Here is an 18,096-nt window from a genome sequence, read left to right on the forward strand (position 1 = left end):
CACTCTGCCGGAGGATTCCCGAGGTTTCCCCCAGAGAGCAAAGCCCGCTTGTTCAAAGCTCAGTTATTTTAACCACTGGCCAATCCTTAACCCGCCGTTAGCTAACCGCCGGTTAAATCCTTAACCCGCCGTTAGCTAACCGACCATTAAATATACGTTGTTCAAAACATGGTTAGTCATCCCGTTAGCTAACGCCGCTGTCAAAGTTAACAGTGAGGTTAACAACATTGGGTAGCGTCCCTGACCTGACGCCGCTCCGCCCAAGGCTCCGCCCAAGGCCCCGCCTACTCTGAAGGCCCCGCCCAATCTCAAGTCTCTGTTCTTCCACATTATGTTGCAGCATTTCCGGTTACCGAAAATGACTTTGTGGTGGAGGCAGCGTAGTGTTTTTATCTGCTCTATACAACATGACACACTACACTGCTGACAGAATATTAAAGTGGAAGAGGAAAAATTAGTTGTATGATCAGAGGCATCATGTTGCCTCTTTTTTTAATTTGACCAGAGAGAACGATATAGAAAGTGGACTGTACGTAGCCCCGGAGTGGCCATACAGAAAAAAAATAACGCGTGGGAACAAGATAATAAGTCGTTACCTCAAATTAATAAAGCGAGGGAACCAGATAATTTAATCTCTGAGATTCTTCACTTGTGGTCACAAATTAATGACCTCAAATAATATTGTAGTGACGGCGGAGCCGGTGTTGTGCCGTCACACAGTCAGCTGCCAAGGATATAGAATTTAGAAGCAGTTTTCCATTGTCGTTCTTTCAGGCTTTTCATCGTAACTAACTTCACTTCCAGGTCTCGCATGGCGTTATGACCGCAGGCTGAGGTCTGCATGAGGCAGCAGGGGGCGCTCCGCTATGAGATGCTCCACAGAACTTCTTTATAATGAAGAGATACTTTGGTTCATCAGTAACTACTAAACAAACTACATACTACTGTAAATGAAAGCTTGGAGTTTTTAGCCATAAAATGAGCCTTTTAATGGCTTCATGTGAAAGAGAAGTTTAATCAGAGTGTTTACATGGGTTGCTATTGGAAACGGCTGTAGAGCAGCGTTCTATCATTCTACACCTCCATTCCTCCATGTTGAAGCATGTGATTCAGACACGTCCAGAAATAAAGTGAAAGGAGCAGAAATTCACTATGTAAAGCCCAAATGTTGAAAAATAAGACCCAAGCCCATTCACGCGTTGTTATTTATTATTTTTTATTCTCTCTATGGCCACTCCGGGCCTACGGACTGAAGCAAGACGGACGTGAAAAAACACCAATAGAGATACGAAGAGACTCAAAGTTTTCAGGTTCTTTGGTCTGTATCCGAGGTTCAGGTCAGACTAGATGGAGCGACCCGGACTAAACCACTGTTACGGTCCATCTCCTGGTTCTTGTATGTGCACTGCTGGCGCTAAAATGGTGAAATCAGTGACATACGACGTCTTAGAGCGATGCAATGACGTGGCTCTCACGTGGCTCCGCTCACAATGGAAAAACGACCGGTTCTTTGGCGGTGCTCATTTAAGAACCGGCCCTGAACTAGAACCTGGTTCTTTTTGGTGAAAAAGCGCTACCAGTGATTTAAAAAGTGCCACAAGTCTCGGATATGAAATGACACAGGTTGGTTTAAACTCATGTGGTGTTAACTAGTGAGACCGCTACTAAACCCCGCCTCCTCGGGGCGGCTTCCTGCAGCGCCCCAGGCTGCTCACACCCGTGCACACGCACGTCCACCCTACGATGGCGGGTTAACGTCTTACCGGGGTAAATCACAATGGTAACTTGCACTGAACGGCTCACCTGCTCCGGAGCAAGTTATGTTCTGGATAAAAGAGGGGGTGACGTAAGCAAGAAGACAGGCGGGCTGGTATCTGATGGTGAAGAAGAGATGGTACAGATTGTTGTGCTCGTGAGCCGCCATCACCTGCTTTCCTCAACGTGGGAGGTCCTCCTTCCTCCTCAGCTTTCCACTGCGGTTCTGTCCTGACATGTCACACCACAGTTCAACCACATGAAGAACATAAAGAACAACCAGCACAGAACTTGTTCTCCACTTTGTGGGATTGTTTTCATGTCATGAGAGACAGGAAAGGCCGGTGGAGCCGAGCTTCATAAATGACCTTCAGGTCGTCTCCCAGGACAGCTTCCTGCTCTTCTGTAGTAAGAGAATGTTACCCACTACTAACCCACTCAAATCCGCCTCAATAACCTGCTGCATTGTTGTTAATCAATATCACAATATTCTTTTTCTCTCAGTTTCAACACCTTTTTTTTAATCTTTGTCAACATTTTGTTTCAAATGTATAATGCACAAATACTGAGCACCTTTTCTATACAGGGAGAAATATATTTCTAATTGTTCTGAGGAATGATTGTAGACAACAGACACATTTAAGTTCTCAGCAGGTCTGCAGCAGGTCTGCAGCAGGGCCGCGATGTGAGAGGATGTGCCACACAATCATGATGCTACTTTTTTATGATGTTTCCTTCTGCAAATGTGATGAAATGTGAAATGATTAAAAAAAGTTTTTTTTCATTTTTACACCCACATTTTCTCTCTGCATGTGGTCACAACCAAAAGTGACTCAACAAATTGACCTGACCTGTAATTCGGTCAGTTCATTTAGCAAATCGGCACAAATAATCAAAAACCATGTCTCAGTGTCCCTGTTGAGGACCAGACAGTCTCAAAGTGAAGAAGAAGGATATGATATATACAATAAGATTCTATTGTCATTGCCCAGATATGGATCTGATATGATTGTAAATTTAAAACACAACTCTTCTTATGCCAGTTAGAGGCTGGATGGATGGATGGATGGATGGATGATCTTATCTGCCTAAATATTATGACTCCGCTGTTTTCATAATACAAAGTGTGAGTATTTCTCTTTTGTAATACTCTGAAATACTCTGATCACCAAACGCCTTCTTGTTAGAATCATTCATGTAAAGCCAACAATTTGTTCTTAACTTTATACACAAACAGAGAGAGAGAGAGAGAGAGAGAGAGAGAGAGAGAGAGAGAGAGAGAGAGAGAGAGAGAGAATAAAGACTCTTTGATATTCTGCTCATCTCAACACAAGAGTTCAACAGGTTGACTCTTCTAGAATAAGGAGCTCATTTACCTCTGATACTCTCCATTTTGAAGCCTTCCACATATCAGCTATCTGCATCTGAAGGTGTGCCTCTACACCCCCTCTACACACACACACACTGTGTATCCTATCTCCTCACCTCATTAGTGAGCCATACAATCTTTCATGGCTTGGTAAACACCTTTTGTGAGGCTGCAGGTCTGAGTCGGGCTTGCTGCCCACCCTGGTGGCCTCACTGCTGAACCAACAAATAAAAATCATGCAAACAATGTACTTATCTTATTTCAATACAGATACAAAAAAAAAAAACCTGTGCTTGTTTTTTTGTCATAGTTGTTTACAAGTTGCATATTTTAAAGAAAAGTAAAAGCAATTTCAGCATTATGATTATTTTCTATTACCATTTTAATGATCCTGGTGATAAATGCATAAAACATGTTTCCTGTTTGCAGCATGCATGTTTTTAAAGATCCACTGTCGGTGCCGTCCCCTTCAAGGTAGCTCGCTTACACTTCACATCACTTACAAACAGAAGATATTCCAGAAGACGTCTCACAATGTCGTCTCACAGGACGAACTGAGCCCTGTGGTGGACCTGTTTGACCCACAGGACAAACTGAGCCCTGTGGTGGACCTGTTTGACCCACAGGACAAACTCCTGCAAGAACACAACTCAGGACACCTTTCCAGTCCAAAACAGAAATGTAAACGTTGTTTAAATATGTTATGATCTTATTTTATTAAACAAGATTTTACCAAAAAGAGACTAAAATATTCAATATCATTTAATAATGACGATGGTAGACTTATTCTCCTTTTCTATCCCTCCACAGACGTGTGCGTCTCTGTTTTGTGGTTTAGACATGTCTGCCTGCAGGACTAATGCAAAAGATTTCAAATCAAGTACTTTTGAAGTAGTTTTCTTCCACAGAGGTGCAGAACTCATTAACATCTTTTGTGATGATTTCTGATTTTAATTCCTAATGTTGTGATACTGACAGGAGAAGCAGCCGTAATGCCGAGGCTCAGTGAGAATGAACTAACTGGAGGAGAGGAGATGAATTCAAATCGTTTTGCAGCCAAAAAGATTTTGTGTCTCCAGTGTAAACACACAGGAGTTGTGTTGGTGACTACCACCTGATTCTCCCACATCGCCCTCTCACACTCGAAGAATGACCACAGCTCTTTGTGAAGACTTTTAAGTCACTCTCAGCAAATCCATGGCAACCACTTGTTGAAGCTTCACTGCTTGTTGCTAGGTGATGGGATGTACTGGACCAGAAAATCCTTCCATTGACACTCCCTCCACCCCCTTCTCCACCCTGCCCTCTCCTACCCCGTCCCTACCCTCCCATGGACCGCAGCCAAAACAGCCCACGTATGTGCTCCAACTTCCGCTGGTTGCAGGGCAAAATCTTTTCCAGTAGTATTTCTACGCTGTGTTCCCTCATGCTCATCTTCTATCACACTGTGCAGAGACGCTGTGAGGACATGTGGATGTTTCTCAACACTGTGTTGGAGATACAAACTTCATGTGTGTAGTTTCAGTAGTTCCTGGGAGCAGTTCCACTGCTTCCTGATGAATCCTGGGATTCTGTCCCCAAGGAGCCCTACAGAGAACCACCGTTTATCCCAGGGCTGTCAAACATGATGCAGGTGGACTCACAGGGTCACATCACAAGATGTACAAATTACAAAGTCATGAAGTTAACTTCCCTTCATCAGTAATTTACCAGGGTTTCCATGGACATAAAACAAGTCTGCAGCTTGAGCCCAGAGATCCGTGATCCAGCAGTGAAGTGTTTCCAGCAGCAGATAGTCCTCTTGTGAACAGGACTCAAATAGCAGGGACACCCCTGGTCCAGCCAGTCCATCAAAACAATGTCCTCTCCGTCTGAAACTAATGACCCAGAATTAAACCAAATTATATTGTACCTCAGGCTAAAAACACCATAATGTATGAATAGAATGTCCTGGCTCTCATAACTCAAACATGCTGTGGTAAATCAGAGAAGCTGCGCAAAGCGAATGATGATGTTTGATGTTAGATTTTACAATCATGATGAACTCCAACCACAGATTCTCTGGAGGTTGACGGTGAGTTGCACCACCTCCTGTGTGTTACATTGTGATGTGTGCCGCTGCAGAGGTCTGAGAAGTTGCTTGCATCTGTTGCGCCCCCCCCCCCCCCCCCCGACTGACCGATTAGCCGGTGCGGAGCTCTCCCCTATTTCCATGAGAAAGGCGGCGGTCGGTGAAAGGGTTAAGCCTGAGGCCGAAGCTCCAAAAAGCAGCCCTAATTTTCTGCTCGGTGGGGGGGTGAGGGAAGCGGGGAGAGGGAACAAAGACGCCCAGGGGAGGAGCGGAGACTCCGGCTTTACTATATGCACCTGCGCCCTGAAAAGCCGCGAACAATGCGCCTCCGAAACGGCCAATTACGAGCGGGCCGTGCAGCCGCTCCGGTGGGGGAGGATGAAGAGGAGGAGGAGGAGGAGGAGGAGGGGGAGGAGGAGGACTACGGGGAAAGTGAATTTTAAAAGAGGCTGAAGATAAGAAAGTAAATAATCGAGCTTAAATCATTCTGACCCCCCCCCCCCCCCCCCCCCCCCCCCCCCACACACACACACACACACACACACACACACCCCTAACATCTTCCCATCCCCGAGACACCAACTTTCCTTGCTGAAGTACTTCACAGAGCTGCAGAGACCAGAGAGAAGACCAGGGACCAGACCAGATACCGGACCAGGGACTGGGGGGCCAGGGACTGGGGGACCAGGGACTGGACCAGGGACTGGGGGGCCAGGCAGGGATGCTTCTATAATGATGTGCAAATATTTCATGTTTCAACCAGAAACTAATTAACAACATTCTACCAACAGAGAAAAAAATAGTTTCATTTAAAATAATGTAACTTAGATTTTTCCCTGCAGAATCTTACTGTTGAATTCTTAACTGAATTCTCTAACTGCATTTCTTCCAATCACCTGGAAACTGATGATAAGTTCAGTAAAGTGTTGGACAGCCTCATGTGGAGGACTAATGACATTTAAGAACTGGACCATACTTCTCCTTATAACATTAATAAGGTTTTTCTCCTTGATGAAACAGGCTGTGGACATAAACCAGTGAATGTGAAAGTCAAACATTCAACAATATGATGGACGATTCATTTGATAATGAGAAGAGATGATTCAGCTCAACCAGCCACTAAAGAAAGATTAGTCAGAATCAGCACACACAGATGCACAGTGTGCTCATTATATAGACATTGTGTGTGAGAAGTGTCGTCTTCCAGGCCAGTGAGAGGTTCTACATACATAGTTCTGCAGACAGCAGGCTTCTCTCACTCTGTATTCTGCTTCATTTGAAAATGACCAAACCTTCTGAAATATATCTGAGGTGTTTAGATTAGACTAACTGAACAATAAACCTGGGATGTGACCCAATCATCCAGGATGCTTTAAAACAGAACTGCTTTTGTTCAAAGGAAACATGGATTCTTCAAACAAGATCCACAGATTGATTTTTTTTTTTGCTTTGGCCTCCTTAAACTACAGCAGGACTCTTGACTCTTCAAACTCCCCTCAAAGTCCCAAATAAACCAGTGAACGTCCTCCAAGGTTTCAGTGAAACGGTAGCGTTTGCTCTCCCACATGCTGGAACAGCTGAAGTGAGGAATAATGCTCACAATGGATAGAGAGGGATATTTTCTCTCCTTCCCGTTGAGTTGGGGGTAAAGGTTGTGACAGACCTGTCACCCCTGTGACGTTGAAAACTGATGAATTATGAGATATTTATCAAATAAAAAGAAATGTAGGGACCACAGGGAAACTAAAACCCGATCACGTCTGGATTGGAAGTTGCGAACAGGAAAAAGGTGTCCGTGTTTTAATTCTTAGATTTTTTTATCGCATTCATCCTGAATTAAAATGTAATGTTTTAAAATGTGTTCTAACAGAAATCAATCGCTTAATCAGGATCAGTGGAATAAACCAAACTTTACTATTTGATTTTGAAAGAAAAAGTAAGTGAGGTCAGCGATGCTTCGAGGAACTCACTGCAGGTGTAGCGGCACAACTGTGGGAAGATGAATTTTAAAAGGAAAAACTGAAAAAGCTGCAGAGGTGGAAAACATTTCTCCTCCATGAGCAACTCTGACAATAAGATTTCAGACCTTTTGGCTTCTGCTGCATTTTTTGATGCAAAGAAGAAAAAAGTGGTTGTGGGTTTTATTTCACACAGAACTCATCTTTTTTAAAAAAGAACTTCACATTAAGAATCCATCTTTTTATTTTCTACTTGTTTTAGGGTTGTTTTTCATTAAAAGTAGACTTTTTAATAGAAACATCTGAAGTTATGTGGTCATTTAACTTAGTGACACGTTCCAGATCAGACTGGTCTGTTTGTGATCGCTGAGCCTGGTTTAAAGGGATTTCTGTTAATAAACTGAATTTTGTGAGAATTGAATGTTGCTTCCAATATTTTGATATGAATTAATGTGTGAAATAAAACTGATTGCCTTGTTAAGTTTTCAGGGGTTATGTTTGATTGTTGCAATACATTTTAAAACAGCAGCTAAATGAGGTAATGCACACTGATACTGAACATGAGTTCATAAATGAAAAAGGATTCATACTTTTTTATTAATATTGTCATGAATGCCATAACAAACATTTTATTCAAAAATGAATCAAGACTCTTAGTATAAGAGTCTAACAGTATGTACACTATTTACACATATTCTACTTACAGTAACTCTAGCTTAAACCTTTACATACGAAACAAACCTCCTAAAATAAGTCAGTAGAAAAGTTACATTGTCAAACAGCGAGCAGCAATGTAAACAGTCACACTTGACTCTAAAAGAGCTGTTCTCCCTTTCAAACACAGGGCATCTGTTTCCACTGCATGATCAGTTAGTACAGAGCATCTCGAAGTGTAGAGGATGACCCCCCCCCCCCCCCCCCCCCCCCCCCACACACACACACACACTCCTGACAGCTGTGAAGATAAAGCAAAGCGCTTCATACACAGTCTGTGGCCTGTTTTCTCACTGAAGCTCATTTTATCGTTCTAATTTGTCTCCATGACACATTCAACACATTCACACATGAAAATGTCCACTTCAGTAGAGTTACAACATTTACCCTACATTAATCATTTTCCATCTTCTATTTTAAACAATCAAAAGGTAAATAAAATCATGTTGGGAAAAGGCATCCCCCTGACCCCCAGGAGGGGCCCGCTCCACACTTTGAGAGCCCTGGGTTAGTAGAATGGTCTAACCTTTCACATTCAATAACCTATGTGACAGGATTGCAGAAGAGGTTCCTTTTACGTCTATAGCAGCACTATGAGCATTCAACTGGCTAAAAAAAAAACACAGATTAACAACAGTGCTGTCAGAGAACCAGGATTAGAAACTTTAATTTGACACATTTCCCTACAGGTTAAGTTTTGGAAACTCTGCCGAGGTTTAATACAAAACTCATTTCGTACATTCGCTTTTACTGCTGAAAAATACACAAATAGTCACTGCATTTCTTTTAAACCTTGATATTTGACTGAAGGAAGACAGAACTTGTGAGTTTCTATCGGTAAAATCATAATCTGTTATATTTGGAATAAAACACCTCCAGTGAAATGAACCATTATACTTACCAAAAGCAATAAAAACTGTACGTCTGCCTAAAGCAAAGTGACAGGAAAACACATCAACCCGAGAACGGGTTCAAACTTTCACATCTAAAACTAAATATAGCAAAGAAAACTTTAACTAGCAGCAGAATCAGAGCTACAAATCAAAACCAAAACTGTCATCCAGTGATTTGGTGTAACTGGGGACGGGAAGGACCGAGCGACTTCAGTCTCAGACAGTTCCATCCTCAAGATGCAGTGCTGATTGTCCAGATTATCCAACAGGTCAAGTGAAGTCTGCTGAAGAGAACTAAACCAAAGCCAAGGCACAAAGAGTTCATTTTAAAAACAGCTCTTTTTGAAGTTATGAATCTTCTTCTTCTCCTTGCCTCCACTGACACGCCTCATCAGAACAACACAGCAGGTGATGGAAGCCATATCCTCTCACAGACTGAGCGTCTCTGACAGGGTCCACAGGTCTCCTGTCTCTGAAGACTGGAGTCAGAGGGGAGACTGGTCCACCCAGCACTAATAATCTCCTTTCATGTCTTATAGAACAGTTCGCGAAAAAAAAAAAAAACAGACATTAACCTCCAAAAAATCACATTTCCTAATATGTACACAATAAACAGAAGTTGGCTGTGGTGCTGGAGCCTTCAGGACAGACGTGTGCAGGACGAGGAGCTCTCTGCTCTGTGTGGTGGAGATGAGACACCACAGAGGTAGAAATGATTCTTCGCAATGAAACAAAAGAAATCAGAAGTGTGTCAGACATTTCTGGAGCTACGAGATGACAGAATACAGAGGAGAGTCCTGATTTCCTGTCACTTCAAGTCACTTTTGTCACCAGTCTAAACACTCCACGCCCGATTCCATCTCCTGATCATCCAGTTTGTGCGTCACCAGCACTGATACTGGACCTCCTCTTCTGGTCCTCCCTGTCCAACCCGTGACCTCCCCTTCAGTCCTAGATGTGTGTGAGGGGGACAGTTCCAGTGAGGTAGTGCTGCTGGACACTGGTGTAGCCCCTCTGTGCGGTGGAGGGGTCGGTGGCTTCCCCTCCTGGTCCTGGTATGTACATGCTGATCATGTCCCTGAGGTCCCCCTGCAAAGCACCCCGGTGGTGGTTTGGTGTCCCCGTCGGAGGGGAGTGGGAGACGGGTTCTGCCTTCACCATGGACATGGTGACCGGGCTGGGCTGCTGTGGACTGCTGTTGTAGGACATGGGGCTGTGAGATGAAAGAGCAGGACTCGGTTTAATAAACATTGCTTCAGACGTACACTGCATGAGATCCAGGACAACAGACCAGTTTGTTCTGCATAACAGAAAAAATACTGGCACCGACACTGAAGCCTGAAAAACATGCCAGAGTTACATCTGCTCCAGTGCAGCTGTGAGTCACCTTCATCTAATTCTACATATTATTATCAAACAGGTAAGACCAGGAAGACGATCCCGCAGTGTTAAAACGTAAACATCAACCATTTATTTAACTTAAATTCAGAAACACATCATTTCAACTCACAGTTGAAAGTTGAATAAAGTTGTATAAAGTTCAATACTTGACATATCGTTTAATAGTTATGTTGTTTTATACATAACTATTTATATTCAATTCACACAACGTCAATAATGAGACGAGAAGCTATACCAGGCTTTTCTTGCAATGAGAGGTTTGTACACAGTCATGTCTCTTCTCTCGGTTAGTTTAAATCAATGCAACTTTAGTTCAGTGGGATAAGTCAGGTGAAGCAAAGTGCAGTGGAGAACATGAGTCATTGCACGCTCACGCTCACGCTCACCCTGAGGCTAATTAATCACGACGGGTTATAGCCCATTGAGTCATAACTGCTAAATGTTTGCTTCATACAAAGTGAGTCCACTTCACAAGATAGAGATTCTTTCACCTGAACAGGATTACTTACAAACCACCAGTACATATACTATTTCCGGCATACCATTCTGACGTTTAATTACAAGTTGTCAAGGAATCAGATATATTTTTTTAATTTCTTAGTATTTAAATGATTTGAAAACACCGCGAAACTTATAATCTATTTCGTTACTGGGGGCCTAGAAAATTCCACTAAAATCATGTTTGGAATAAACATTTGCATTTAGTGCATTTAGAATTCCCCTGTGGGAGAAAGAACTCGTAACACTACATCAGATAAAACTGGGGTGAAGAGAAACAGTCCACCAGGAGGTTCTAAAGAAAAGATAAATGACATAAAGAACTGAGAAAAAAAGTTAAAGAAGAGTTTAAGTACAATTAAAGAGTAAATAATAAATAAATGATTATTATAAATTTGTATTGTAAATAATCTTAATAATTAAGAGTTGATGAATAAATATAGAAGAGTTAGAGAGTTAAAGAGTTAATGTACAGATAAAGAAGAGTTAGAGAACAGATGAAGAACAGTTCAGATCTGATCAAAGTGTGAATGAGCTGATGCTCCATGATCTATAGTTTTATTGATCGTAGTTTCAGGCCCATTACAGGCTGTTATCCAGCCGGCAGGATGAATCTGTGTAAAAACAACCAAACAACACAAAGAAAACATGTTTTCTTATTTGACTAAAAGTAACCGATGTTTTGAAGTTCTTCAGGGTCTGGTTCAGTCACATGAGCAACGTAGCATTAGCATCCTAGCTCAGGGCATGCTAAAGGCTACGGACGCGGTGAAACAGGCTTTAGTCAACATTAGCATCAAAGTCACAAACAGAAAATGTTGATATTGTACGAATTCTTCCTCAAAACTCAAATTGTTCTCTTAACGTGTCGAAGTGAGCGTGGTATTTGTGGAGGATTTTTAAAAATGGCGGAGGGAAACATTTCTTACTGACTTGGCCCACTTCAGATGAAAATGGTCTGAGTTTGACTGTCCCGTCTCAGATCTGAATATGTGTGATTGGTTTGGAGAGAAAATGACAGTTTGACTTGCCAGTTGTTAGAATTTTTTCAAACTATCTTGGGAAACATAAAAAATATAAACACCTGCTGGATTTGAAGATAAAAGAGTGAGAACGTCACTGGAAAACATTTCCCACTGCCGTCCTCATAGCAAAGCAATTATCAGTGTTTCGTCTTTGGAGCTTGAGGACATGAGACCGATGGCAGGAGGCAAAGACTCCGTGTGAGTGGGGACAATGGTTTGGTCGGAATGGGGGATTGTGGGTAGAGGACCACACACAGAGCGGCCCTGCCAGCCATCAAGTCATCCTGATCAACATTCCAGGCAGGACCAGGCCCAGAGCGAAGCGTCACATGCATAACAAGTAGGCCGCACACAGGACTCTGTTGTCCCTCCTGATTTAATGAGAGCAAATGCACTTCATCTCAACACTGTCAGACACTTTCAGACACTCTGCAGGGAAAACGACTGGCAGGTGTCCGTAAGACGGACACGCAGAATACGGTTTTATTTCTTCATCTGGGCTGTGACTTGGTTTTAATGGTGATAGTTTCACACTCCATCCAGAGTGACTCAACAGTCAACATGAGAAACGTTTGAGGGCCAAAAATAATCAAGTCTGGCAGTAAAATCTAAAAAAAACCAGTGAGAAGTTTGTGTAATTTTAACATTACTGTAAATGATAGAGAATAAACTAATCTTAATTATCTTTTTCAAGATCACAATAAATCTGAATTCCAATGAAACATGACAAAAAGTCTTGTTTTTTTACTTTAAAATTGTTGAGAAAAAATGAAAGAGTTGGAGTACTGAGGTTGAGGTCACTTCAAAGTTAAAACTTTTCTGATTGGCGGCTGTGGTCTTCCTCTCTTATATAAGAAAACAGTCATTGTGATCTGACCTGTCTTGATTTATTTGTAGTAATATTCTTTCTGTTATGTTATGTCTACGTAATGTGAAGGAAAATTCCTTCTTTTGGGAAAACTTGGTTATGATGGAGAGACACTAAAATGTGTATTTATCTTAATCTTAAAAAGCTGACGTGGTCTTCAGAGAATTTAAGTTAAGTTTGTGAGAAACATTCAAATTCTGTGCTCTTACAAGACTAAGTATCCTGATTACCTACTCTAAACTGCCGGCAGAAGGGTAAGTAACGAATTAGGCAGTCAGGTGGGAGTTTTGGGTACTTTTAAGAGCATTTCTTGTCACAGTGGACGATATTCCTCTTACAGTATTGTTTACACTTTGGAACATGCGACAGGTAAATTCTTATTGAAACTTTATTTTTTCATTGTGAGACATGAAGTTCCACACAGGTGAAGTAAATCCCGTCACATACTTTGTGATGATGCTTTAAAGAAAACGTTAAGGACCCGGGGTCCCGGGCTCACCTGTACGAGTTGGCTCCGTTCATGTACGTCTGCGCCGTCATGGCAGGCGGGTACTGCAGCGCGGACAGGTCGTACCGGTGCAGCTGCTGCGTGTAGCCCAGCGCCTCGCCCTGCATGCTGGCGTAGCCTCCGGTGGGGCCCCAGCCGTAGCTCTCCATCCGCGGGCTGCCCCCTTGGCCCTGAGCCGCGGCCGCCAGCAGGTTGCCCGCAGACAGCGGGTACTTGCCCACCTGGGGGTCTTTCTTGATCAGGGGCTTGGTCTTGCGGCGAGGCTTGTACTTGTAGTCGGGGTACTCCTTCATGTGCACCGCGCGGAGCCTCTTGGCCTCGTCGATGAAGGGCCGCTTCTCCGCATCCGTCAGCAGTTTCCACTCCGCTCCCAGCCGCTTGCTGATCTCAGAGTTGTGCATTTTGGGGTTTTCTTGGGCCATCTTGCGTCTCTGTCCCCGGGACCACACCATGAAGGCGTTCATGGGCCGCTTCACCTTGTCCATGGGGTCCGCTCCAGGTGCGCACGCCGTCTTGGAGCTGGGATGAGAGCTCCCGTTGCTGCCCATGCTCCCGGTCATGTTACCGGCCACCGGTGACATTCCCTGGGTGGTCTGATGAGAAGGGGGCTGGCCGGTGGGCTTCAGCTCGTGTTCCATCATGCTGTACATGTTGGAAATATGTGGAGAAGTTGAGAAGAGTCACGCTAGAAGTTTGAGCGGAGAAACGCCGTCCACCTGGCGACTTTGGGCCAGGTTCCTCTACTGGTCTAACCGGTGATCCAGAAGCAGCAGGCCCGGGGTAATTACCTCAGACACGCCCGGAGACGCGACAGAGCGTGGGACTGAAAGGCTGGAGGAGTTTGGTGGAGTTAAAAGTGCGCCGTGACGCACAGGACAGGTCTATTCAGCGCAGCTGCTGCTCCACTCTGAAACATTTCCCTGCTCCAAACCACTTGTTGTCAGCCGGCCAGCGAACTCAAACTCACCCGGCTCCTCACCCCAAAGCCCCCAAACCTCCCCCAAGCCCCCGCAGCGCCCCCACCAACCAATGAGAGGACCCGTCTGTGCGCGTGAATTAGCAAGTGAAAGAGTCCTGACTGAGCTGAGCGCCAGACACTTGTTGATGACGGAGAGTGTGAATCTATCTATCTATCTATCTATCTATCTATCTATCTATCTATCTATCTATCTATCTATCTATCTATCAGACCTGGTTCTTTCCACACACACACACACCCCACACACACACACACACACACACACACAGTTATTTATTTATTTATTTGTGTGTGTGTGTGTGTGTGTGTGTGTGTGTGTGTGTGTGTGTGTGTGTGTGTGTGTGTGTGTGTGTGTGTGTGTGTGTGTGTGTGTGTGTGTGTGTGTGTGCGCAGCAGAAACACGTTCGGACTCGAAGCTCCTGTGTGTTTTCATATGACAGCACCTTCACAGCTTCACATCACCAGTTTGAGATAAACTGTCCCAGTCCTGTCTGCAGCTTTAGTTCAGCAGTTTTTATTCTTCTGCTGTTTTTATTCATCTGCTGGCCTGAGCCGAGAGATTAGAGATCCAGTGCCAAAGCTCACTACTTTACAGCATTAGTATTGGTAGCATTAGTATCAATGCTGGACCATCAAAGTGAAAATGGTGTTTCTTTTCTAAGAAAGACAAACGAAGCTCAAAGTCAAATCAAGGGAGACATTTGTGGGACCTTTCTTTTTTTTTTTCTTTTTTTCAAAATTAGTTTGTGTTCCTTGGTTTCTAGACGCAATCTCAACATGTTGATACAAAGCACCGAGTCTCCTTTCAATTGATCCCTACAGTCTGTATGTTCTCACTCCCGCCCTCCCATTGCGTCGTTTTAACAAGGCAGCAGCTTTAAAGGCCAGATGTGTCCGTCTGATATTCCTCTGAAACATTGCAGTCACAACTGGAATAAATAAGACACAAATCAGACACTAAGGAATAAATGCTAAACATATATATTTTCATAGTTTCCAATTTGGTCCAAAATATGTCCTGTGTGTCGCTCTTGTCCTGTGGGCCAGAGGTGTGACCCCCATGCTTGAAAATGAGAGCACGCCACGGGAGCAATGCACTCGACTTTGTTGGGACCAACATGTTGAACCTGCAATGTGCTGGAAGTGTTTAAGAGACCACATTAGGTTGAGATTAATAAATAAAGCAGGGAAATAATGAAAGACTTAAGCTCTGAGGTGAAGATGTGACATCACATGAAGGTCAATGTGGCTCCTCTGTAAAGGCTCAGCCGAAATGTCACTAATTTCTATGGAAATAAACATTTTCCTGTTATTTTTATTCGATTGCAGAGCAAAACCTCCCAGCTAAAGGTCCAAATAACCCATGTAAAGAATGTAAACAAAGTTGATCCAGAAAAATCTGACTTTCCGACACACTGCCTTTCACTTCAGCTGAGGAACGTTGAGTTTCCAAAGTCTCGTCTTGGTAACTAAACCAGAATTAAATCCACATAAAGAAAAGACTCAGTAGAAACTCGTTTCATTCATTTAGTTTCTTATCAGATGAAGGACTTACTTTTGATCACTATATCCTGTAGTGCTGCATCACTTTATTCTTACACGATTAGTGAAAGGTTCAAACTCAGTATTAGTACTCATCACCAGGTTCAACAGATGACTTTCAGTAAATATTACAATTTTCTTTTTGGCTGTTTTATCTGTGGTTCTGCTGATGTTAAAAGTACATAAAGACACTCAGAAAACACAAACCCACAAAAAGACATCGCGGCTTTGTACAAGAATCTTACAATATGAAAACTGAAATAGTTTTGACAATCCGAGCTGAAGAGAAGAGGAGCTGGGAGCTACAATGGGAAGATGAAGGGAGGACCTGCTCTCAGCATCCTGCCAGAAACATTCAGTGACATGAACGTTTCCTTTGTCTTCACCTCTAATTAAATTGATAAGGCAGAAAAAACACTGCAGCCACAAACGGACACACTGACTCCGTCTGACCGAGAAAAGAGTGTGTGAGGCCGAAGACAATCATCCCACCACCCTGCAGCCTCCGAGCGGCTGAGCGCCACAGAGGAAAGTTCTGCAAGAGATTCCTCACCGTGTTGTCATGGAGATGAAACAGCAGACTGGAGACACACAATTCGCAATTAGTCTCACACACACACACACACACACACACACACACACACACACACACACACACACACACACACACACACACACACACACACACACACACACACACACACACACACACACAGGAAGCCCTGGCTCTGACTCCAACCTGTTACCGCTCACTGTGAGCCTGGAGTGTAAACCACTGCACCACTGTGCAGACTCATACCAGAATATTGATATCTCTGTTTTTGTAGTCTCACGTTAAATGTTTGCTTTGGGGTTACTTTTCCATCGTTCATCTCCACTTTCCTGCTGGTTGGTGTAACTCCTTGTCCTTCCAGCTGTGATCAGTGACGTTGACACAGTGTTTGTCCTGTCAGGTGTTTTTATATGTTGTCTGTCCTTCTGTTTATCGCCAGTGAGTCCTTTGTGTGCCAAGCTTCCTATTTCCTTTTCAAATACGTGATTATAACTTATAGTTTTTATATATTCCCTGAAACAGTCAACTCTAGAAAGCTGTGTGGGATCGAGAGCTCATTAAAGTGCTGTGTATTGGACAATCTGTGTGTGTGTGTGTGTGTGTGTGTGTGTGTGTGTGTGTGTGTGTGTGTGTGTGTGTGTGTGTGTGTGTGTGTGTGTGTGTGTGTGTGTGTGTGTGTGTGTGTGTGTGTGTGTGTGTGTGTGTGTGTGTGTGTGTGTGTGTGATTTTGTAACCTGCCTGGTTTCTGCTTAACTTCGATGTTGGGAATGGTGATATGAAGTATTTCATGGCCGGTCAGATGATGCTGATGAGCTTCATGCACTGAACACAAAATAACAGACTGTCTGTGGAGCCGAGGTTGCAGCAAATTAGGATAAATCTCAGCTCATTGTCCTGCTAAAAGGCACTGCTCCATACCTTTCTGCTGGGAAACAGACTGAAGTATTGATCTTCAGCATGTTCTCTGTTTCGTTAGGTATCTGCTGAACATGGTGGAAGATGAAGATGTGAGAGGACAGCCACCAGAGGACTTTAACCATTGAGAGTCTCCTCAGCATGTCTGCTGTCTGATCCATGTAAAGTTTGAGGAGCTGCTCTAGTGCCTTCCTGCTTTCTAGTTGTTAAAAGCTGATGTATACGTCTTTAACTCTGTCCCTAATTATGCTATAATGTCTCCCGCTGATTCAAACGTGGACTCAGTCAGCATGTCAGTGCATCAAGTCACATGACTTCTTTTAGCATTAAAGAGCTTTGACCATGACATTTTCATTATGGCTTTCCTTTCACCATACACACAAAATAATAATGAGAGGATCCAATGTTATGGAACTCAGGGAAGGAAAAACAGCTTGATGGAAAGGAAGGGAAATCTGAATGAACAGAAATTAATTGGGATGAAATAAGAAGTAAGAAGGACGGCGGAGTGGGGGTGGGGTGTAGATTAAAGGGTGAGAAAAAACTAGTGAAAACGGGCAAATGAAAGCCTGCAAAATGAAGGCGAAAAGAGAAGCAATGGAGAGGGAGAACAAGAGAGGAGAAGGAGGGACGTAACGATGAAGGGAAAGGATGGATGATGAAGGGTTGGGGTGTCAGGGTTTGGTGCAGGAGGGTGGTTTTGGGTGACAGGCCTCTTTGAATAGGCCTCTATTCTTCCCTCTGCTGGCTTCTCTTCTCATGCAAAGCAGGCCTGTTCAGCCTCCCAGCCATCCGTCACACAGAGAAAGACCATGGCAGGCCTTTTACGAGCCTCACACTCGCATAATCCACCCACCCCACCCTGCCGTCCCTCAGCCCCACCATCCACCACTCAACAGGGGGTGGATTGGGCAACCACACTGTGTATGTGTATATGAGGGCAACTGGGGGATGGGCATGGGGTATCTTCACCTCAGAAAAGGGCTTTTGGAATACGGGCCACCAAGGCTGAGGAGGAAAAAACGCTGAGAGTCGAAACATGCTGGA

At 43.7% G+C, this 18,096-nt stretch overlaps 1 protein-coding gene across 1 annotated transcript; it reads right to left on the bottom strand.

Moving 5' to 3' along the window:
- Positions 1–7,715: 7,715 nt before the first annotated feature.
- sox19b (SRY-box transcription factor 19b) lies at positions 7,716–14,284 on the bottom strand. The gene is made up of 2 exons (XM_080485876.1): positions 13,052–14,284; positions 7,716–9,973 (listed from the first exon to the last, which is right to left on the bottom strand). The coding sequence occupies exons 1-2, from the start codon at positions 13,708–13,710 to the stop codon at positions 9,712–9,714; spliced, it is 921 nt and encodes a 306-aa protein (XP_080342002.1). The 5' UTR covers positions 13,711–14,284; the 3' UTR covers positions 7,716–9,711.
- Positions 14,285–18,096: the final 3,812 nt, after the last annotated feature.

Source organism: Lipophrys pholis (assembly GCF_963383615.2).
Source record: "Lipophrys pholis genome assembly, chromosome: 18".
NCBI lineage: Eukaryota > Metazoa > Chordata > Actinopteri > Blenniiformes > Blenniidae > Lipophrys > Lipophrys pholis.

What these genes read in the sequence shown, in the direction of transcription:
- sox19b (XM_080485876.1), bottom strand. Translation starts at nt 13,710, where the DNA reads ATGTACAGCATGATGGAACACGAGCTGAAGCCCACCGGCCAGCCCCCT. An exon ending in AACGGAGCCAACTCGTACAG is followed by an intron (nt 9,974 to 13,051) that starts GTGAGCCCGGGA and finishes TTCATCTCACAG; the next exon opens with CCCCATGTCCTACAACAGCA.